Here is a 23,045-nt window from a genome sequence, read left to right as displayed (position 1 = left end):
GGCATCTTAGCAGCTGTCTATCCCTAGATCACAGGGCACAGTTACTTGGCAGGTTACTTCTAAATAGGAACTTTCTAAGGTTCAGGGACTTTCAGTATAATCACATCTGGGCATTTCTTGTTAAGGTTCCAGCTTGGCAGTCCATCTGGCTCCCTGATAAATTCTATAGGCATATTTTACCTACCTTCTGGATCAGTGATCCAATTATTGAACTAATTATCTTAAACACCCCATAGAGAACAAAGACCCCAAACATATTCATTTTCTACTTATTCCTGATGAAGAAGTGAAGTCATTCATAAATTAGAAGGTAGAGAAAATGTAGTACATCTTTCTCGCTCACTCCATAGTAAGGTTTAATTCTAACAAAAACGGGATAATTATGCCATCAATTAAAATGATAGACATGGCTTTTTAAATTATTTTGCTGCTTTAGTTTGACTTTAGTTATTTCAACTATGTAAATGCTACCTCATCTTTTTAAAGTAATATATTTGGGTTGTTTGGGCCTTTGCGGGTTTTGTTTATTGAAATAAAATAAGGTAGCAATCAATTAAAATAAAACAACCAATCAGGTTACATAATCACCTAATGCAGTGGTTCTCAACAAAGGGCAATTTTGTTCCCCCTCTCCTGGAATATATGGTAATATCTGGAGACATTTTTAGTGTGTGTGTATGTGTGTGTGTGTGTGTGTATGTATGTGTGTGTACATACTAGTGGGTAGAAGATGCTGCTAAACATCCTATAATGCACAGGATGTCTCCCTAGAACAATAACTTTTCTAGTCCAAAATATCAATAGTGTCAAGACTGAAAAAACTTGGCCTAATTTTACAGCTGTTACAGTTCTTCACTTTCTTTGGGTCCATCTGAGAATCCATTTGAGAATCTCATGGAAGCTTCTCCTCTCTGTTTAGAAAATTCATACACCCACACATTTTTATATATAACTGGGGTGAAGGGTCTACAGATCTTCTCTTCTAAATGGCTTCCCTAGACTCCAAGTTGATACTATCTGCTTTTAGACATAGGAATTTTCACCACAATCTCAAATTCATTACTAAAGTACAAAGACCATTATATAACAGGCAGTATAACAGAGTAAGATGCATTTTTTTTTCCTAGTCCAAAATCTCCAACAGAACTGGAGTTCAGATTTGGGATTTGGTCTAACTCAAGCTTGTTGAATTTAATTTTTTCTTCTCTAGAATGGGTTTGGGATATGTTCCCAAAACAATGCTGTTATTATAAATACCAAACTTTTATACAAAAGTGTTAAGAACAGAGCAGAATAACTATGCTCACCAATATACCCCCTTTCTTTCTTTCTTTCTTTTTTTTTTTTTGTATGTTTCTGAAGTTGGAAACATGGAGGCAGTCTGACAGACTCCTGCATGTGCCCGACCAGGATCCACCTGGCATGCCCACCAGGAAGCGATGCTCCGCCCATCTGGGGCACTGTTCTGTTGCAACCAGAGCCATTCTAGTGCCTGAGGCAGAGGTCACAGAGCCATCCTCAGCACCCAGGCCAACTTTGCTCCAATGGAGCCTTGGCTGCAGGAGGTGAAGAGAGAGACAGAGAGGAAGGAGAGGGGGAGGGGTGGAGAAGCAGATGGGTGCTTCTCTTATGTACCTTGACTGAGAATTGAACCTGGGACTCCTGCACGCCAGGTCGACACTCTGCCACTAAGCCAACTGGCCAGAGCCTTACCCCCTTTCTTTTTATTTCAACAAATATAATATGAACATAATAACAGATACAATTTATCAACTACCTACTATGATCTAGACACTGTTGGCTATTTAATAGGTGTCATTACTAATTATCACAACCTTACAAGACATGCATTCATTGTAACTACTTAATGTAAAAAATGAGTAAACTGAGTTTCAAAGAGGTTAAATAAATCTCTCAAGGTCTCATACTTCTTTTTGGATTCAAGTTCTCCCTCTCTTTGCATGAGTTTGTCAGTGCTTTTGTAGGAAGTGTCTTGGTTATTCAAGATTTATTTTAGGAGAGTTACACACACACACACACACACATAATAAATATGGATTTATTGACTGAAAGGTAAGCAGCAGTAATGTATATAGTAAAACTTGAGTGAGAACAATAAAGAACATCTCTTGACCAATTGTTGGTTCCCAATAGTTCATAAATGGAACTGGAGTGGAGGTTTTTAACAAAGAGGATTTTTAATAAGTGGTATTTGCCACTGTAGGATGGATTACTTGGCTTTCCCACATATGTCCTGCAAAGGTAAAGTAGAAGATACACTTAGAAAAGTAGACCGCCTCATTAAAAAAAAACCCCAAATACCCAGACTCTGATTTTTTTCTCTAGTGAGTTTGGAGAGGAAGCTGATTTACCTGGGCACTCCCAGGTGCACAATAATGCTGTTGTCCTAGGGCTCAATCTCTATGGAGGAAGTCTCAAAACTAGTGTGGTCAAGGAATGTTGGGACAAGTCCACAGCCATTGTGGGAAGCATATTAGTTTGCCACTTGGGATTCCTTTTTAAAGAATAAGATAAGTAGGCCATCATTCTGGAACCTAGTTTTTAACAGGCATCATTTTCCAGTAATATAACAAGACACATGATATATTGACAGAACTTAACGGTCAATTCAAGCACAACCTAATGGCTAAAGTCAAATAAACTATGTTTTTTTCCCCCTTTGTGTAAAGAAAAGCATTCTCCTAGCACTTCATTAAATAAAAGCAATGTTAAAAATCTTAAAAATCTGTTTGGAGTGGAGACTTATTCCTCCTCCAAGATCCAGAAAAAATATAACCTCCATGTGAAACCTTTCCTGACCTAGTTTCTTTTTCCTGTGTTCCTATTGTAGTTTATATACATGTCTCTTACAGCATTCTCACACTGTATGGAAATTACTTCTTTCTCTCATCTGCAGTCTCATGGAATGAGCACCTTTAGATACTCAACTCCTAATCCAGTGCTTGGCACAAAATATGTGATCTTTATATATTTTTTTCAGTAAGCAAATGGGTGAGTAATAGCTAATTGTGCAGTTATGTACAGAGAGGTAGTCAAACTCCAGAATACTTAAAAGGAATTATAAAATAGCCCCCTTCCCTTGGCCATCTCAGTTAGATCTTGATAACAGGCCCAAATAAATTATTTTCCTCTTCCTATTATTAACTACTCCTTCTTTGAGAATTTATCACATGGAATTTATCCCTGCTTACCATTTTTCCAATCATCATTACATATGGGCCCAAGTACTTGTTCACGCCGAAGATGTCTAACAGACGGATGTACCAATAAATGATGTTCACACAATAGATGACTCTCCCATCACTCCTGAAGGGCTGGTCTTGGAGACGAAGGATCATTCCAACAGAGAACAGAAGGATGGCTATGAGGTCTGTGACATTCCAGTACTCCTGCAGCCATACCTTCACTTTCTGTAGCAACTTCCCTGGCTCTGACATCAGAATCTAAAAGGCGGGAAAGAGAGCGGGTAAGAATTTTGGTCTAGATTCTCAGCCCAGTTGGAGAGTGCTTGGTCTGCTAGTGACAACAGCAGCTTCTTTTGTTTGTCTGTATCTACTTGAATACTTGCATGCTATAAATGTACAACTGAGCAAAGCTTGGACCATCGGGGTGCAAATATTCCAGGGCAAATATAAGTAATAGGTGTGATTTTTTTGGGTTGCTTTACAATTCTAAGATATAAATTGGGGTCTTCCTAGAAAATTAGTGATTTCTAATACCCTGTAAATCTCTGAAATACGTCTCCATCTCAGTAAACAGCACCACCATACTGAGCTACTCCAACCTCGTGGCTTGGGAGGATTCCTTATGCTTCTCTTTCACACCCCAGTCTCCCGCATCAACATGTCCTATGACCTCTATTTCTAAATACAACCTACTCCAACTACTTCTCACCATCTCCACTGCTGCCACTCTGTGCTAAGCCCCATCACATCTCCCAGGTGTCTGCAACAACCTTCTAACTGGTATCCCTGTGCCATTGCTGCCTGCCCTGCCTCAATCCATTCTCTGAGCAGCACAGTCTTTAAAAACATATGCCATACTCTGGATGGTGATTACACAGTTGTATGTGTAGGTAAAAACTCATCAAGCTGTACCCTTATGAGTTGTTCATTTCCTAACAAGTAAATTATACCTCAATTTTAAAAAGAGAGACTTGAGAGACATAGGAACAAGAATAATAAAAACTAAAGCAAATTATAACTGAATGCTCCAATCTTCTGATGGCTTTCATTACAAATAGAGAAAGATCCAAACTCCTTGCCGTGGCCTCATTTGATGTCCCACCATTTGCTCCCCATTGCCCACCCTGCAGCCATGGTGGTCTGCTTTTAAATCCATTCTGTGCTCAGGCCTGTGCACTTGTTCCTTCTGTTGGGCATTTTTCTTCTTCCAGATTTTCACGTTTGGCTTCTCCTCATCCTGTGGTCTCTGCTCACATTGCTCCTTCCAGACCTTCCTGAGCACCCTCCCTGCAGAGGTCTCCATGGCCCCAGGTCACTCTCTGATATAGTTTCCTATGTTATTTTTTGAGGATTTTATCACTATATTAAAATTAACTTCCATACTCATGTACAGTATGTGTGTGTCTATGTGTCTGTCTATCTATTTATCCACCTATCACCCGTTTCCACTATACTGTAAACTCTGCGGGAAGACCCTGTGTTCCCCAGAGTCACGTAGATAATACTCAAACATTTGTTGACTGACTGTGGCACGGATATCACCCAGCGGCTCTCCAGTCCCTTCACTGCTGGGTGGGGCTCTGACTTACCTGAAATCCAGACGGGCCTTTTTGGTTACGCACACTATGAAATGTGTAGCTACTAACAGGAGTTGCCACGCATCCCATACCACAGCCTGCTCAAGGAGATGAGGAGCCAGGGAAGTCAGCCTACTGAGGCTATGGAGCAGGGCTACTTGATTGAATCATATGTTTACCCCTGAGACTTCTATCTCTTCGAGCTAGGACCCACCACTTGCCCAACTCAGATCCTCTTAAATGAGAGAGAAAAGACCAGGGACAGTTCTCATCCGCAGTTATGTATTTGAACTGGCGTATCCCCCTTTATGGCTTATGTTGGCCTGAAATAATAAGGAAGGGAGGTTTTAGTAAGTCAGGACTAGGGCTTGGAAGGCTAAGCAAGATACCAGAAGCCATCTGGTAGCCTCATTCCTAAACCAGGATGTCTTAACCATGAGCATGCCTCAGAATCACCTGGAGATGGCTGGATCCCACTCCTGCAGTTTCTGTTTCAGTGGCCTGGTGCAGGGCTTGAGGACTTATATATTCAACGTATTCCTAGGTCAAGCTGATGCCCATAGACTGACTATCCTGTCCGTCAGAAAGTACTGCAGCTGCTGTTGTCCTGGTGGTTTCTAACGCCTAGCTCCATCTTAACTAGGCGCAAATCTGTGTGTGCCTAGTTGGGGGTGAGGGGCAGATGCTTTAGAGTTTCTCTAACACTTTTCCTACACTTTCCTAAAACTGTTAAACACAGAGATTTATAGTATAATTTTTAAAATAGTAAAAATATTCTTGAGAAATCTCAACCTAAAAAAAAAAGGTTAAAAGCTAAGCAGCTGGAGGTGAGGCTGGCAGGACAAGGCGAGCCCCGCCCTCCACCCCTCTCTCTCCCAGCTTCTCTGAGGCTCCTCTCAGAGCCCCGGGCTCTGGGGAGCAGCTGCTTTGGGACCCACTGCCTGAGTGGGAAGAACAGAGACCCCGAGAGCCACCGGTCAGCTTTAGACCTACTTCCCCTTTCTAGCTGTGGAATACAGAAAAATAGCTCAAACCCTGAGTCTTAGTTCCCATACCAGTAAAGTGGGGATGTCATAGCAACCATACCATTTACCTCACAGAGTCATGGGGAGGAGGACCCAAGTGAGATCATGTCTACCGATGCACGTTGTGAACAGTTGCATGCTATTAAGGGATTACTGTGGCTTGTTTTGGTGACTATAAGCAGAAGTATGTGTTTCTGGGAATGGGAGGGCAGCATGTGAAACCACAAAGCCTTGTGTATCCCTCGTCAGAAGCCTACAAACTTTTCCATGTTTCCAGGATCTGGCGCCTGAGATCTGGAGGGCCTGCGTGTGGACTATGAGAAGACTCAAAGGTGGGACCTGGGGAGGTGGGTGTCTTTGCTCCCTTGGCAGTTAAATATTTCTTTAATGGGTTCAGGGCCATGGGGTGGGGGAGCTGCCTCCGCAGGCTGAAGAGGAAAAGATCAGGCACTAAGGTGGTCCGTGCCTCCCTCCCGACAGCTTCCTCAGAGCAGGCTCTCTCCTGCTGACTCCCCGCTGACCCCAGCCTGCGAGACCTCTCTGCTATGACATGCCACCTCAGGAGAAATGGATATCCAGGCCCTGAGGTTCCTGGCAGCCTGCCTGCTTGGCAGCCGCATTCAGAACAGGCTGTAGAGTACAGACTGCTCCCTGTCTTCTTCCAGTCTAATCCCTGGAGAGGGTCCAATCTCCCTGCTCAAGTCTTCCCTTTTCTGCTTATCATGGGGCAGGACTATGCGTCTGGGCGTTAATTCACCGGAGTGAGCTGACACCCCAGCGAGAGAGCCCTCAGCAGGGGCACGCCGGACCTGCACGAAGACCAGAGCAAATACATGACTGTTTTTAGTTTACAAATGGGAGCGCCACAAACTGGTCAGGAAGTAGAAGGCACTGTTAACTGGGCTGAACACAGCAAGAAGGCAAGGCATCCTTTTTTTTTTTTTCTTTAAATAAATCTAGTCTCTTATAAAATGGGAGCAGTTTACCCTCTTCAAAGCAGTTTAAAAACCCAAGAGAAGGACTAGAAATACATGCACACACACACACACACACACACACACACATATATAAATATATATATATATAAATTTTTAAATGTTCTCAATATACCACATTTTTCTTTTTGTTGTTGCTTTTTGTTTGTTTGTTTGTTTTCTTTTTTACAGAGACAGAGAGAGAGTCAGACAGAGGGATAGATAGGGACAGACAGACAGGAATGGAGAGAGATGAGAAGCATCAATCATCAGTTTTTCGTTGCAACACTTTAGTTGTTCATTGATTGCTTTCTCATATGTGCCTTGACCGTGGGCCTTCAGCAGACCAAGTAACCCCTTGCTCAAGCCAGTGACCTTGGGTTCAAGCTGGTGAGCTTTGCTCAAATCAGATGAGCCCGCGCTCAAGCTGGCAACCTCAGGGTCTCGAACCTGGGTCCTCCGCATCCCAGTTTGTGGCTCTATCCACTGCGCCACCGCCCGGTCAGGCCCACATTTTTGTTTTTATAAGAGAACATTTTGGAGCTAAAATCTAAGATAGTGAGGGACTTTTAACCTGTTTTAGTAATGAAGACGAGTAAATCTGTGTGTTGGTAGGGATCCATTTTACTGTGGAGCCCAACATATTTCCCTACTCACTGTCGTACAGAGAGTAGGACTGTTCAGGAGCTCTAGAGGGGGCAGTAGACTTGACAGGAGCAATTCTTCCTGAGAAGGCCTCTCCTGCAGACTCTATAGCTTCAGGGAGAAATGCGGAGGAATCATCATACTGCAGACTTGACTTCCCTTTGGGCTTGGGAATGGGAGTTTGTGGAGTGTGTTCAGCAGGGTTGCAGAGCCCTCTGGTGGACTGTCGCTTCACTACATTCATTTTAGCGGCTCTGAATCTAATGGCCTTGGAGGCCATCTTTGACTTCCAATACCTTATAGGGGTAGTGTTCTGATAGCTACTTTTATTCCATGTGGGTTGAAGGAGAAGAGAGGGACCTACACTCAAAGCCCGAAGGATGAGAAATATGTTCAATTCACTCCAGTGATGGCCAAGGCTAGTGGAAAGGCAGGTGCCCAGCAAGTGCGTAATAAATATTGAGAAGGAATAAACCAGAGAATGAATCAGCCAATGAAAGCATAGCTTCTCCCAGAGCTGCTGAAATGCACTTGGAGAATGAAGGTATTGGTAGACCCTGTCCAAAGGTATCCAGAGTGAGGGGTTTGCAATGGAGTTAAAAGTGGAAATATTTAAAGATTAAAAAAATAAAGATAAAAAGTGGAACAATTTAAAAAGTCCTGTTTATAGGGATGAGTACAAAATTATAAACAGCACTGAAAACAATTTGAGGGCTCCTTGGGGCAAGAGCTATGTGAACAGGAAATGGACTAAAGCTAAGCACTCATGGAGTGACGATCCTGTAGACACACGGGAGAGCCTCCCCAGGTTGAGCAGCCCTCAAAGCCAAGGCCAAATTTCTGTGGCTGCATCAGAGAACATTTCCTCTAATGGTCTGTGTTTGAATCTCTAGCATCCCCCTCTCCCCTCCACGCACAAGTGTAGCTAACCACCGTCTTTCTCCTCAGTTCTGTTTTATGAAAGTGGTTACCTCTCTCATCTTTTCTATTCCCAGGGTGAAAATGTAGGAGATGACAATCCATTCCTGGGTGGAAGGCCAGCGCTCCATCTTCACTAACACGATATAGTTGAAGAGCATCAGGTATCCGATGTACGCCAGCTGTAAGGAAACACAATACAGAGCTCTGGCTGCAAAGACCTGGGAGCCCTGCCCGTGGACAAGGCCACCACATGGCAGGACAAGAACAAGGTCAGGAAGCAGGACTCGGAGCTCATGACAAAATGAACTTTGAAGCTCTAACTATCAAAAAAGATATAAAAAGACTGTACTATTGGAAACAATTTGATATGCAATCTTTGTTTTGACTCTTCCATTTGTCTCTGGCTCCCAGTACTGTGCTTGTACTTATGTGTCATGATGCATCATTTTGTTTTGCAATCATCTAGCCTCTCGTGTCTTTCTGGCTAAAAAGGGAACTTCTCTCAGGGCTGCTCTTGCTCATGCGTGAGTCTCAGGTTCTTGAACTAGGGCAGCACAGTGGATTTTTGCCTAATGCATGCCAGGTGGATTAGATGTCAGTGAAAAGGAAAAGAAGACACTTGCTATACTTGTAAATTGGTCAAACCAACATAAAAATAGCCTGGACTTTATCTAGAAGCCCCATTTTAATTCTTTTCCGAGTTAATGTCTTTTGTTTTTCTCCTTCCTTAACACGCTTGTCCTGACAATGCCCCGGCAGGGTTTCACCTCTTTCCCATCAGCCCACTTCCTGCCCGATTCAAGTTGGAATAGTCCTTCCTGCTTTCTGCTTCTTTGGCATAAAATGAGAAAACAAAGCAATTTATTGAAAGAAATGGCTGACTGTATCTTGGGAGTGGGGTGTAATCCTCATGAGGCCCTAGCATCAGAGGATAAACCCTGTTGGGACTGGCTGAATCACTGGGTGTCCCAGGGAAAAGCAGGGTGCAGGTTTGGTGACTGTCACTGGATGATTCATTTCTGTCTCGATGAGTGGAGTGTAGGAGGGCTGGTGAGGTTCTTGCATAATGGGCCAGGAGCCTCTGGGAGAAAAACTCACCGAAGGCCAATGGCACATAAACTAAACCTTTCCTAGGCATGCGTCAAGTTGAGTTTGGTACCTACTGGCTTTAGGGGCCTCAGGGGCTGTGAGTAGGAACTAAGAGAGAGTTTATTCAAATCTTCTTTACTCTTTGGAGCTTGTTTAGTGTATGGCCAGTAGTTGTGGCTGTCGTGGCCATTCACATGCAGGTTCTCATTGGATTCTGGCAGATGGTAAAGAAACAGTGGAGCCAAAAAATGGTGGGCTATTCCTTTATTAAAGTCATGCACCGGCCGAGGAGCAAACACACTGGGAAACAATTCCCTTTCCATTCAGGGCTCCCAAAGCCACTGATGTATTCTCCGGTTCTACAACCAGGAGAATCTTCTCCAGTTTCCGCCTAGAACCAAAGGCCTCACCAGTCTCAGTAGGGCTCCCAAAGCTCTTCACCTCTGGTCCCTCATCTACACACCTTCTCTTTCCCTGACAACATGGCTTCTTTCTCTGCAAAACTGGCTTCTTCTTCAGGATTCTGTATTCTCCCTCTCTCACTCTGCAAACATGGCTTCTTTCTCTTTCTCCTTCTGCTCTCTCCTTTCAAAACTTTCTGGCATAAAAACCTCTCCTCCAGCAAGCATTAGCAAAACAATGGCCCTTCCCAAGCAGGAAAGTAGTTTGCAATTTCACTGGTCACATATACCTGGTGCTGCACAGCCTCCAATGCAAACTATTAGCAAGCAAACCTAAAAATCATATTTTACAAACTTATTTGACCAACACAGCAAATAGGACACAGTGATGACTAAGGGATTGAGGCCTTGAAAGTTTTCAAGATACAGTGAGGCCAGGGCGGGGGGCAGTTTAGAAGGTGGGGAACGATGCAGGGTGGCCGGAAGTACAAAGGGAAACGCAGCTACAGGGCTACAGAAATGCTGCTTTCTCTACCGTGGGATCCCTTTCTCTTTCTTTCTTTCTTTCTTTCTTTCTTTCTTTCTTTCTTTCTTTCTTTCTTTCTTTCTTTCTTTCTTTCTTTCTTTTCTCCTTCTTCCCTCCCTCCCTCCCTCCCTCCCTCCCTCCCTCCCTCCCTCTCTCCTTCCCTCCCTTCTTTCCTTCCTTTCATGCATAGATTCTTAATATAAGTCAAAGGTATTTTCTGAGACCCTATTATGTTGACACATTTTCCGACACAATCACATAATTTCCCATCTCTTGTATGATGGGCATTTGGGTGGGAGCTCACCTTCTCTCCTTTCATACAACACAATTGGGTGGGAGCTCAATGAGAACATGTGTGGGAGCAAGAGAGCAGTTCTGGAGATGTTGGAGGGCCCACAGGGCTCATCCTCCACCTGAGAGATTGGGACTTGTTCACCCATCCCCCCAAGGACTGCCCTTTTAATCCTTGCCTGAGGTCCTACCCCTCCCCTCAGGATCTATTAGCACAGTGTGAAAAACCTCACCTGAAAACAGTCTACTCTGCCTGAAGTCGTGTAGGACGCTGTTTAAAACGGAATTTGGTTCATATCCTTCCTGTTTACCATTACACACTGGCGTCCACTCTTTAGTTCCTATGTTTACGGTATTTTACAAAACACAAAGAAAGGACTTCAGTGGTTAAACTCTAAAATGTACTCTTCGCCTCCTACTGACCTGAAATCCTTCTCCCTTTTTGTTTGCTTCCTTCTCTTTGTTGGATCATATTCTCTTACTTCTAGGTGAAATGAATCCTGTTAACTGCCCTGGTGTTTATCATTTTAGTCAATTCATTGCAAAACATTCCAAAGCAGTATCTTTTCTTGTTACCTGGAGGCCCAGTGACACACACAAATTCTTTCAGAACCTCTGTATTTAGTACTGAAGTATAGGCCTACAATTAGAGATATTGTGGGTTCAATTCCAGACCACTGCAATAAAGCGTGGGTCACAGTAACGTGAGTCATAATCTTTTTCCTGGGGGAGGGTCTTGCCTTCAATTTGTACAAGACACAGCATCTGTGACACACAAGAAAATGAGGCATGCCTGTAACTCCTAACCTTCCCCTGGCCATTTGAATACAGGTCCAGCGTATTTGTTTTATAGAGGGAACAGTGTTTGGTGAAAGGAATGTACACAAGGAAGTCAGTAAAACTGGGATTTAAATCCTGGCTCAAGGACTCACAGGCTGTATCATTTTGTGAGTTTCACTTCCCCTGCCTGGATCTCCATTTCGTGAAGATGATTGCTACTGACCTCATGGAGCTTTGGGAAGATGGGTGTCAGAGAGGGGACATGCATTTACCTCCGTGTGCAGGACCAGTGAATGGTGGCTAACATGATTATTTTCCTCTTTTGTCAAACTTTTATTCCTCTTGTGTTATCTCTGCTTCCTTTTGATCACATTCATTATTCATACCTCTTTCTTTTTTCATTTAAAAATTGCCCTCATTCTTGTTTCTGCTTTTTCTATGATCATTCTTTCTAGCTCCTGCCTGTTATTTAAACCTCTACAATGCTTTCCTTCCCATCATCAAGCTATAATATAATATTCAGGGTCAACTCTTAAAATACAGATTTCCACAAATAGGGCTTTAACCGTATGCACATGGCACAACAGAGGGGCAGCTGCTGTGTTAGAAGCAACCTCTCTTAGAACTTGCCGATATTCGTGGGGCCCAGCTGCAGACGACCCGAACGTGAAGTATTTTAATGGTATGTGTGCATGTATGTGAGCTTTAACAAGCTGGATGTAGAATGTCAAAGCTTTGAAAAAAATATATAACCTTAGGATTCTTTTTTTTAAGTCAGTGGGAATCCATAAGAATTTGTATTTTATATACACTTATATATTCTTATTGTAAAGTTCCCATTAACCAAGATGCATGACTCCTAAACTATGAAATGCAAGCACCGCAGTCTGTTGTAGGTGCCCGTGGACCCGGGTGGGGCAATGCTATTCTTCACCACCTTTTCTACTGCCCCTAGAGAGTGGCTGGGGCACATGGTGTAGGTGGAGGAAGAAGTCTGTCCCTGCTGACCAGAGCCCACACCCTGCCCTCTGACCTGGCGCCATTTCACACCTTGAATTTGCATCCTCTCTGTTGTGTACTTGAAACCAGTTCTCATCACGAACATGGCCTGGGAGCCAGCTGGATCCCTGATTCCTTTCCCTGGGACAGAAGAGGACCCAATCTGCTCCTCTGGCAACTTGCTATGGTACAGAATTGAGGTTATGTGCAAATGGGAGTGTCCAACTTTTGGAACCTTGAGAGTGTAGAAGGGGATACATAGGAAATAAGAGTGCGAAACACTCTTACAGAAAAGAACACAAGCAGAAGCGAATGACACCTTTGATGATCTAACACTAATTTTGTGGTGAAGCATCTCTAGAGATTTCAAAGGTTGGCATTCCCCATCTCTATTTACCTCCCTGAGGTTGGGCTTTGTCAATATGTAAATATGGATTCCTGAAAATCCATAAACAAAGTCAAAGATGACTGGAGCATCCAGTCTGATGGATTTCCTGACACTAACATAGTCAGCCATATAGAAGAGAGAAGGATGCAGGTGCCCCACTTCTCAGGGAGGCAGTGTCACCACTGCCCCCTAGAGGGCAGGGAAAGCAGTATACCCCAAGCTTCTTGGATGGTAAGACTCACCCAGGAAACTTGTTAAACCTTGTTTCTCATGTTCCTCCCCCTACACACTTGATTTAGTGGCTCTAAGATGGGGTCAGGAATTTGCATTTTTAACACAACCCCTTACCTTTATGTATGTTTGGAAACACTGGGCTAAAAGCTCAGCCCTCTGTCTAGGGTAGTGGTTATCAGTCCTGGCTGCTCATTACAACTGCCTGGGTGCTTTGAACATCCTGATGCCCAGGCTGTACCCCAGCCCAGACCAATGATGTCAGGATTTCACCAATGTATAGTGAAGGCTGAGAACCACTGGCCAGGGCATTTGTGATTTAAAAACCTCCTTGGCTAACAACTTGCCTCAGCTGAAAAGTTGGAGGCTAGAGTAATCAAGGAAATAAAATGAATACTGAACATAGGTCAAGAAAATAAAAAAAAGCAATGCCTTGGAAGGGTGAGAGAAATGAGTACTCTTCTGAGAGGTGCTAAAGAATTCTTCTCCTGGTTTGCTTTATACTCTGTCAGGAACTTGAAAATATATTTTGAAAAGGGCCAGAGAGTTAATTTTTAAGGCTTTGTTGGCCTGAGGGGCTCTAGTGCAAGTAATCCACTCAACAGTGGTAGCATCAAAGCAGCCAGAGGATAGGTAACCGAGTGACTGGTGGGAGGTGTTCTGAGGAAACTTTATTTATGGACACTGAAGTGGAAATTTTGTATCATTTTTATGTGTCACCAAGTATTCTTCCTTTGATCTTATTTCAACTCTTTAAAAATGTAAATTCTTAGCTCGCAGATCGCAATAACAGGCCTGACTGGGCTGGGTTCTAGTTTGTGAGACACCTGGGGCGGCCCTCGTGGAAGAGGAAAGCCAGCCCTGAGAGTGAAATGCAGTGAAAATATTACCTCGGTTAAACTGTGAGGTTGGGGAAAGTGTATATAAACACCTTCCAGGAACAGGGCCTCATGGTACGTGTTCAAGAAATGATATTTTATTATTGTTAAATGGACGGATGAACAAAACACCAATGATTGTTCTTCAATGGAACTAGTCTAGGAATAACAAGTTGCACTTATACTGTGCTTTCAGGCACTGTTCTCAGTGCTTCACACAGTTTAACTCATTTAATCTTTACTAAACCTTATAAAGTAGGCACTGTTATTACCCCCATCTTAAGAAATCTGGGACAGAATGCTGAAGTAACTTGCTTGAAGTCACAAGTTACTTTACTAAGAGGCACAGACAGGATTTCCACTCGGGTTGTCTGACTCCAAAGGCCATGCGTGTCACTACTAAGTTGTTTTCTGTAAGGGAAAAATAATATGTTTCTGTATAAAACATATAAATAGATATAATTTTTGTATGCTTTCATTATTCTTTTTCGAAGGAGAATTTTTTTTAACATGAACAGATTTAAATTTTACTTTATTAAAAAGATCTAATCATTATATTTTCATAATATCTCATTCTCTCTCAAGACCATACTTTGAAGCAGTGGTTTACAACTGGTGGCAATTTTACCCCCCTCCCCAGGGGGCATTTCATAATGTCTGGAGATATTTTGGCTGTCATAATTGGGGCATGAACGGTGCTACTGGCATCCAGTGGACAGAGGTCAAGGATACTGATAAGTGTGCTACTGCAACGCAAAGGACAGCCCTTCCTAACAAAGAATTACTCTGCCTAGAACATCGATAGTGCTAAGAAAGCCTATCGTTAAGTAGTAGCAGATAGGACCACACCGAAAGCATCTCATTTGATCACTTGAGTCATCGCGACCTCAGACTCAGATTATCCTGTTGCTGACTCAAGTGACTGGTATGCATGTAGTTGGTTGTGAGGAAGGGGAAAAATACACTATCCTTCATCGGGCATAGTTCCACTATGGCCAGGAAGAAGCAGAGATGACCTGGGCCACACAGCTCACCTTAAATTTAAAATATCACTAAAAAAGTAGAAGTAGAATCCCAACAGTTGTGCCATTTCTACCACACCAGGTGGCTATCGCAGGGACAATCCCTCATCTTGCGGGCAGACAGTGCTTGCAGGGTGTGCTTACTGAACAGTATTTGCCATGGTTGTAGTTTGCTTTTTGTAGTTTTTGCTGTTTTGTGTGCATGTTAACTGTGTTACAGCCAGAAATGTTGTTCAATGACACTACCAGATTGGGAGTCATGACACATTAATGCTACCCACCTCAGTGGTGTCACTGCTAACTCTGCTCAGCCCAGACCCACCAATGTCCCCCCAAACCCAGCCCTGGCATCTCAAACAGGCAACTCTGATCCAGCAGTCATCCATTCAGAACAGGGAAGTGTTTTATAAAGTGACATCTATTTTCCTGCTAGACTAGATTCATACTCATCTCACCTCTATTTCTGTGAGTTCTCACTTTTACTATTTCCTTTATTTTCCCTAAGCAAGAGAAATGCAGAAGCAATGGAAGCTTACTCATAGACTCCATAAATCTTTCAAAGCTACTGGAAAAAGCAAGGCCACCAGAGAGCTTTTGTTTCTTCCTGTGTGGTCCTCATGACTCAGAGAGGACACCACTCAGGCGCATGAGAAGTTGACATTGGCTCTTTGTGGCCATCTATTAGGGAGAGGAAAAGGAAAGACTCACAGTGTAGAACCAGAACTTCACAATGGGTGCATTGTAGAATTCGTAGATTTTTCTGCCCAAGGGGATTAACCGGTGCCTGCTCTGAACTTCTTCTTCATCCTTCTTCCTGGAAGACTCGCCATTGTTTCTTCCCAACATTGCCTACAGTGAAAGAGAATCAATACCATCACAGCAGGGCTCTGGAGACCACAGAGTTTAATGTATTCATTTACAGATGAGGACAACATGCTCACAGACCCTTAAGGCTTTGTCCAAGGCCCCCAGAGATTCAGAGATTATTCCCTCCCTAAGTGTGCATTTGCATCATACATGGAATCCATGTACCTTTGCCTGGGATGGAAGCCCTTCGGGATATGCCTTGACTATTTTTGTGTCTTCCACCCTGAGGATCTCTGGAAGGTGTGAGTGATGGAAGATACCCAGAGTTCTGATCAGGAGAAAGAGTGCAGCCTGGGAAGGCCATGAATCCGTCTTTTATTCCCAAGCCCACTCTCCCCGTATATATATCAGGAAACATGCAGATCTGACTTGTGTCTGCACTCATGCTAATGACTCTTAAGTCAAAGGTAAGTTGGACCACTAATACCTAATTTATCCAAGGGTTATGAGTATTCCAGAAATTAGTTATTGAAGTAACTGGAGCTTAGTTAGGTGAGCGACATCTCCCCAACCCTTAGACATATGCCTTGGTTTCCTGATTTCAAACACTGTCGAACCAAAATTACTGCTGGGGTTAAGTTTCATGGTAACTCCTGCTCTCACTGCCTTCCTCTGCATGGCATAGCCAGCCAGGTGAGACCAGGAGAAGTCAGGTGGGGCCTGGAGAGGCCCTCATCTCAGGCTGTTGGAGGTTTCCTTAAGAATGGGATTATTTTTTTCTCATTCATGACAATAGCAGCATCAACAATAACAATAATGGTTAACTATCACAGAAAAGGCAGAATTTGAGAAAAAAAATAGACATATGCCTGTCTGGATGGCAAGTGACAGGATACCCCAAAGATGGATAAAATCCTAATGGTGAAGAGTTCAAGACTTTGAGTCACTCAGAAGGAGGATCAAGTCCTAACTTGGACACTTAGAATCCATGGCACCTTAGACAAGTCTTTTAACTTCTCCGAGACTTAGTTTCTTTGTAGAATAAGGGCAATACTAGCACCTGCTAGAGGCTTGGTCTACAATCAATACGACCTGGCACTTAATAAGTGCTCAGTAAGTATTAGCTAGCCTTCAAAGTGATCTGAGACTTTCTCAAATCCTGTTGACTGAAATGATCTAGTTGGTATCTCTCACCAGAAAAAAAGTAAGTTACTAGGAGTCTATTACAGCATAATTTCTTGACTTTGAGTCTTTCAGTATCATTCTAAGACAAGGTTTGTTCTACAATGTCTGGGAAAAGAAATTTTCATTAAATGTGGAAACAGGGTGAAACCTTTTAACTGTTTAGAAACTGACAAAGATTCAGTACAGAAAAAAACACTGGTTTAGAGTTGAGAGATCTACCTATAGAAATTAAAGTTATCTTGAAGTTGAGAACACAATCACTAGATATTCTGGTTTCAAACCACCTTACATTGAATATAAAACATTTGTTTCAATTGTATTTGTCATTGCCTCAAATATCCACTTCACTCACACATATCATAATCACAAATGATTCACCCATAACTAATAGGATTTCTAGAGAAGGTAACTTCCATTTCTTTATGGACCCTTTGGCTAGAAAAGTACCTTGAGTTAATGAATAGGTAATAGTCTATACCAGCGGTAGTCAACCTTTTTATACCTACCGCCCACTTTTGTATCTCTGTTAGTAGTAAAATTTTCTAATGCCCACTGGTTCAGTAATAGTGATTTATAAAGTAGGGAAGTAACTTTACTTTATAAAATTTATAAAGCAGAATTACAGCAAGTTAAAGCATATAATAATAATTACCAAGTACTTTATGTTGAATTTTCACAAAGTTTGGCAGAATAAATCTTTATAAAACAACTTACTATAGTTAAATCTATCTTTTTATTTATACTTTGGTTGCTCCGTTACCACCCACCATGAAAGCTGGAACGCCCACTAGTGGGCGGTAGGAACCAGGTTGACTACCACTGGTCTATATTATGGCCTATTCAGGTGTTGATTTTGATCAGTAAGTTGAATCAGTTTTTGTGATTGGTATGGCAAACTACAAAGCAACAGAGTTCCATAAATATTGATCACTGACTCCGAGAAACTCTGAGGTTACAAATTTGTCCCTTTATAATATATGTGATATAAACATAATTATCTTACTTCTGATTTGATTATTTATATACTCAACAATACAATGCTATTTGGGGCCACAATGAGATGAAAGTAAAGACAGCTTGAAGGGTTTAGGCATCATGAAGAGTGGCATCTTCAGGTAACCTCTGGGAACAGCGGCTTTTTCCAATAGAGTCATAACAATGCTCTGGGTCTGTGAACATGTTGGGACTTTATTAAGCAAAATGCAAGATATTTATCTGGCAATGCAGGTTAGACAAAAACAAAAACACAACAACCTTTTTGTTTTGCTTTTATTATTTAGATATATTCCAAAGTGAATGCATTTTTAAATGACCCTTTTTTCATGGGTTTAAGTAAAGCATTTTTGATGTTTTATTAATTCCGGCCTAAGCAGCTTAATTTGCTGACTTTGTTGACTTCTTTCTCCAGCGGGCAAACATTTCCTTTGCCTACATTCCTTAAAGCAGAACATGAAAGGGTCAAATGAATAAAACCACACAATATAAATCTGAAAAGTCTTTGCTGCCTGAACACAGATGTCAAGTCTGGGTAAGATCTTTTCAGGTGAAGAAAGCTATTAAATGCTATTTAAATGAAGCAAACCGAGGCTGATATTTCATGTATAATTTTGGAAGAGCCAAGAGAAAATATTCCATTTTAAGTGAGGAAATACTGGTTTTACACAGAACCTCAAATACTAATCCTGTAAAAGAGCAGAGATGCTAACAGCTGCATTCTCCAGTCCTGTTCAGGGTGAGCCAATATCAGCATTCAAGCAGTGACAATATTTGTCATGAGAGTCAAAGGAAACTCCACCTTAAAAACAACTGCTATTTATCCCTGACTTTGCCAGCCTGTAAGTTCCTACCTTCCTTTCCTTCTCCCTGCTGCTCTGGCCTGTGGGAAAGACTCTCAGTAATGCTATTTTGGTGTCTTCTACTTGGGTTCTTGATAAAAATTACAGGGTCTATTCTCTGGGAAGCAGACTGTGCTCCCAGTCCAGGGATGCATCTTTACAGTGGCTTCTTGAAGGATCAGGTACTTAAAGCTGTAGAAGAAGCAGGAGAAGGGAGCTGCCTTCTTTGTTTTCTTCCTTGAGACATAACCAGAAAGAATACTGCCTTCACTCTCTGGTTACCTTCCTAAAATCCTTCCTTGAGCCTTCCTAAGAATTATGCCAATGTCAAGGCCATGTCATTCTTGATATAAAAGTCCCATTCATCACTTTGAGATTCTCTCTGCTACATGGTAGACCAAACCAGCTGAGTGTCTACATTTGAAACAAGGAATAAAAAATTTAGCATCCCTCAGCCTATCAGTTAAAGGCATGGCCAGTGGAGTCTCTATGGTTGGGTTCTAATGCCAGCTTCACATCTAATTAGCTGCGTAACCATGGGCAATTTAACCGCTCTGAGTCTCAGCTTCTTCATCTCTAAAATGGGATAAATGATATCACCTATTGTGAAAATATTGTGAGGATTTCATGTGTAGGTGCATGTGAAGCATTTAACACTGGTGTAACAATATTAGCAGACATTTACCAAGGCTTACCATGTGCTACATACCAGGCTACCTAGTTTACATGTACACTTTTTATAGTTTACATGCACATATAAGCAATTATTATTCTCATGTTGGAGGTTAAGAAACTCCAAAATCTGCCTGTGGTTCCACACCACATCAGTGACGGGGCAGGAATCCGGACCCAGAGTGCACACTCTTCACCCCTCTGCTGACTAGTCGATAAAGGTTCTGGAGGACTACTACAAGGTTTCTGCTCATAATCAAAGTATTTTCTATCTTTGAAGGAGTCCAGAGACCAAAATGAGAGAAGACAGTCACCCCTATCATGGGGGGAAGTAGAATCCTCCAATTTGTATAATTAAAACTGAAAGCAAATGTGGCTTTTAAACTCCGTAAGTCAAAAGCTGTGAATGATTAATTGATTAAAAGAATGGCTTAATGCCTGACTGGGTGGTGGCGCAGTGGACAGAGCATCAGACTGCGATGCGGAGGACCCAGGTTCGAGACCCCGAGGTCGCCAGCTTGAGCACAGGCTCATCTGGTTTGAGCAAAGCTCACCAGCTTGGACCCAAGGTCGCTGGCTCGAGCGAGGGATTACTCGGTCTGCTGAAGGCCCGCAGTCAAGGCACATATGAGAAGGCAATCAATGAACAACTAAGGTGTCGCAACGAAAAACTGATGATTGATGCTTGTCATCTCTCTCCGTTCCTGTGTGTCTGTCCCTATCCCTCTCTCTGACTCTCTCTCTCTGTCTCTGTAAAAAAAAAAAAAAAGAGAATGCCTTAAGCCTTAAGGCATTTGCCCTGCTATACATGGGGCTAGAAAGGACCTACTGGTAGGAAATACTGTTTATTTTGAGGAAAAACAATTCACAGAGTGGTCCCACTAGGATAATAAGGACAAAGGCCTTTTGTCACCTGAGCAAAACCAATTTTTGTTTTCTCTCCTCATAGCTTCTCTGGGTCATCACAGTCACTGGTCAGAGTGCTAGGGAGGGTGGGAATATCAAGGAGGTGCACTGGTGTTGTTGCTTGATGTCACCAAAGCTATGAGGCCTTGTTTGTCCCTTTAACAGCGTGTGATATTTTTAGAACTGGGAACCAATCCAGTGGCAGTCACGCTGCTCAGGCGGGGGTTGCAGGAAGCTGTCCATGCCCCGCTGCCCCATTCCCCCACAGAACAAAGCATCCATGCTCTATAATTATACCAGGAAGAGCTAATAAAAGCCTTCCATACAAACCTCAAAATTCAATTAGTCCTGCATTGTGAGGCTGACCCTGAAGACAGACAAAGGCTTAGCTTCTGATCAGCAGAACAGTTCCAGCTCAGTGGAGCTGGCTGCTCCCAGATCACAAAGTTCCTTTCCTTCTTTGTGTGCTGAGGCTGCCAAATTACCTGCTTGTATATAAGGCACTGCCTATTTGGACACTTTAGGGTGCCTTGCTTTTGAATTTCATTGGGTTGTCCTGCATCACTGACCCTGGCTGAAAAATTTCACATACAGTGTGTCCATAAAGTCATGGTGCACGTTTGATAGGTCACAGGAAAGCAACAAAAGACTATAGAAATGTGAAATCTGCACCAAATAAAAGGAAAACCCTCCCAGTTTCTGTAGGATGATGTGGCAGCATGTGCATATGTGCAGATGATGACGTAACACTGTGTATACAGCAGAGCAGCCCATGGCCATGCCATTCGACATGTGGACGGTACAGAGGAAAGTTCAGTGTGTTCTGTGGCTCGCTAAATTCGAATCCATGACCAAAGTGCAACATGAATATCGGCATGTTTATAATGAAGCGCCACCACATAGGAATAACATTACTTGGTGGGATAAGCAGTTGAAGGAAACCGGCAGTTTGGTGGAGAAACCCCGTTCTGGTAGGCCATCAGTCAGTGATGAGTCTGTAGAGGCTATACGGGATAGCTACCTAAGGAGCCCTAAAAAAATCTGTGCGTGAGCCCACATTGAACTGCACTGAATAGGTATGAAACTGGGAGAGGTTTCCTTTTATTTGGTGCAGATTTCACATTTCTATCGTCTTTTGTTGCTTTCCGGTGACCGGTCAAAAGTGCACCATGACTTTATGGACACACTGTAGAATTAGTTCCAGTAGTCATATTATTTGTGCCTAGAGACAGCACTTTTGTACACCCTGGTCTCACGACTCAAATGAAAGCATCCAGGGGAAAACTGACCTCAAGAGTTATTGAATCTTAAGCCGTATTGACAGGACAAGCAGATTAGGGATTCTCCCCATGGACAATAACTGAGTAGTATTTTCTTACTGTCAGTTCCATATCCTCTTCATCTTTTTCTTTCGTGGGCTTTTCCGGCTCTTCGGGCTCCTTCTCTTGGAGATGGATTTCCTGGGCCTGAGTCATATAGGGCATGTCGTCTTTGTTCTTGAACTCCAAGCTGAGAATTGAAGGAGGAAGTAGAATTCCCAGAATTACCTAAAGTAATAATAATGATAATAATAATAATCACATTTAAAGGATTAAGATTAGAGTGGTTGCTCAGAATCAGAGGGCCTGGGGGTGGTGTGTGTGTGTGTGCGTGCGCGCGCGCATGTATATATACGAGTGCTGTGTAATCCTTGAGTGAGGACCTGCATATTTGAATAACTATGCACATCAATGCTCCGAGGGTCAGTTCTGTCCATCCAGAACTGTGAGGCATCATGTAGGGCATTTTTTTTTTTTTGCACCTTTCTGAAGCTGGAAATGGGGAGGCAGTCAGACAGACTCCCACATGTGCCCGACTGGGATCCATCTGGCATGCCCACCAGGGGGCGATGCTCTGCCCATCCGAGGCATCGCTCTGTTGCGAGCCGAGCCACTCTAGTGCCTGAGGCAGAGGCCATAAAGCCATCCTCAGCGCCCCGGCCAACTTTGCTCCAATGGAGTCCTGGCTGCGGGAGGGGAAGAGAGAGACAGAGAGGAAGGAGAGGGGGAGGGGTGGAGAAGCAGATGGGCGCTTCTCCTGTGTGCCCTGGCCGGGAATCGAACCTGGGACTCCTGCACGCCAGGCTGTCCACTGAGCCAACTGGCCAGGGCCCATATAGGGTATTTTCACAGTAAGCTTCTTTGCTGTAAACCTCTTTGCTGCAAGTACTTTTGCCATAAAACTAATTGGCTGTAAAACTAATTGTCAACTAACTGGTTGACTGTGTTGACAGTGTACTCCCAATTTTATATTACTGGTACATAAATATTAGCCCTCATGATGGTCTATACAGTGACAAGTAGATGTGGCAGTCTTCAAATAGTAAATAATAACTATATATATGGACTTGATAGAAAATATGGTGATAAAACTTACTGAACGTGGGAAATAAAAGAGTGTAAAGCCGGATTTCCTACTGTGTTAGAAGAGGGTAACGGACAGGTCAGTTGCAAGTCCTCTGTGATTCAAAGACACAGAGTTGAACTCACATTTCTCATGAAACTTTGGAATGTCTGTTGACAGACATGTGACAATATGCCAAGAATAAAAACAACAGTTTTTAAGAAGCTCAGCTCAGAAGAGGAGACAAATCAACAAGCAAAAATGTGTAAATGCTTAAGTACAACCCACAAAATAAAATCCATTAT

General features: G+C 42.8%; 1 protein-coding gene across 6 annotated transcripts in view; it reads right to left on the bottom strand.

The window, feature by feature from the left end:
- TRPM3 (transient receptor potential cation channel subfamily M member 3) overlaps nucleotides 1-23,045 on the bottom strand; it is a 542,782-nt gene that overhangs the window by 69,579 nt on the left and 450,158 nt on the right. For all 6 annotated transcript variants that reach the window (XM_066257103.1, XM_066257105.1, XM_066257106.1 and 3 more), the window contains 4 exons: nucleotides 21,738-21,905; nucleotides 15,662-15,802; nucleotides 8,399-8,527; nucleotides 3,213-3,464 (listed from right to left, as the gene is read on the bottom strand). In XM_066257103.1, coding sequence (XP_066113200.1) covers nucleotides 3,213-3,464; nucleotides 8,399-8,527; nucleotides 15,662-15,802; nucleotides 21,738-21,905 — 690 coding nt within the window. The remainder of the gene's footprint in view (nucleotides 1-3,212; nucleotides 3,465-8,398; nucleotides 8,528-15,661; nucleotides 15,803-21,737; nucleotides 21,906-23,045) is intronic.

Source organism: Saccopteryx bilineata, chromosome 2 (genome assembly GCF_036850765.1).
Source record: "Saccopteryx bilineata isolate mSacBil1 chromosome 2, mSacBil1_pri_phased_curated, whole genome shotgun sequence".
Classification (NCBI taxonomy): Eukaryota; Metazoa; Chordata; class Mammalia; order Chiroptera; family Emballonuridae; genus Saccopteryx; species Saccopteryx bilineata.
This window is presented reverse-complemented; position numbering and strand designations above follow the sequence as displayed.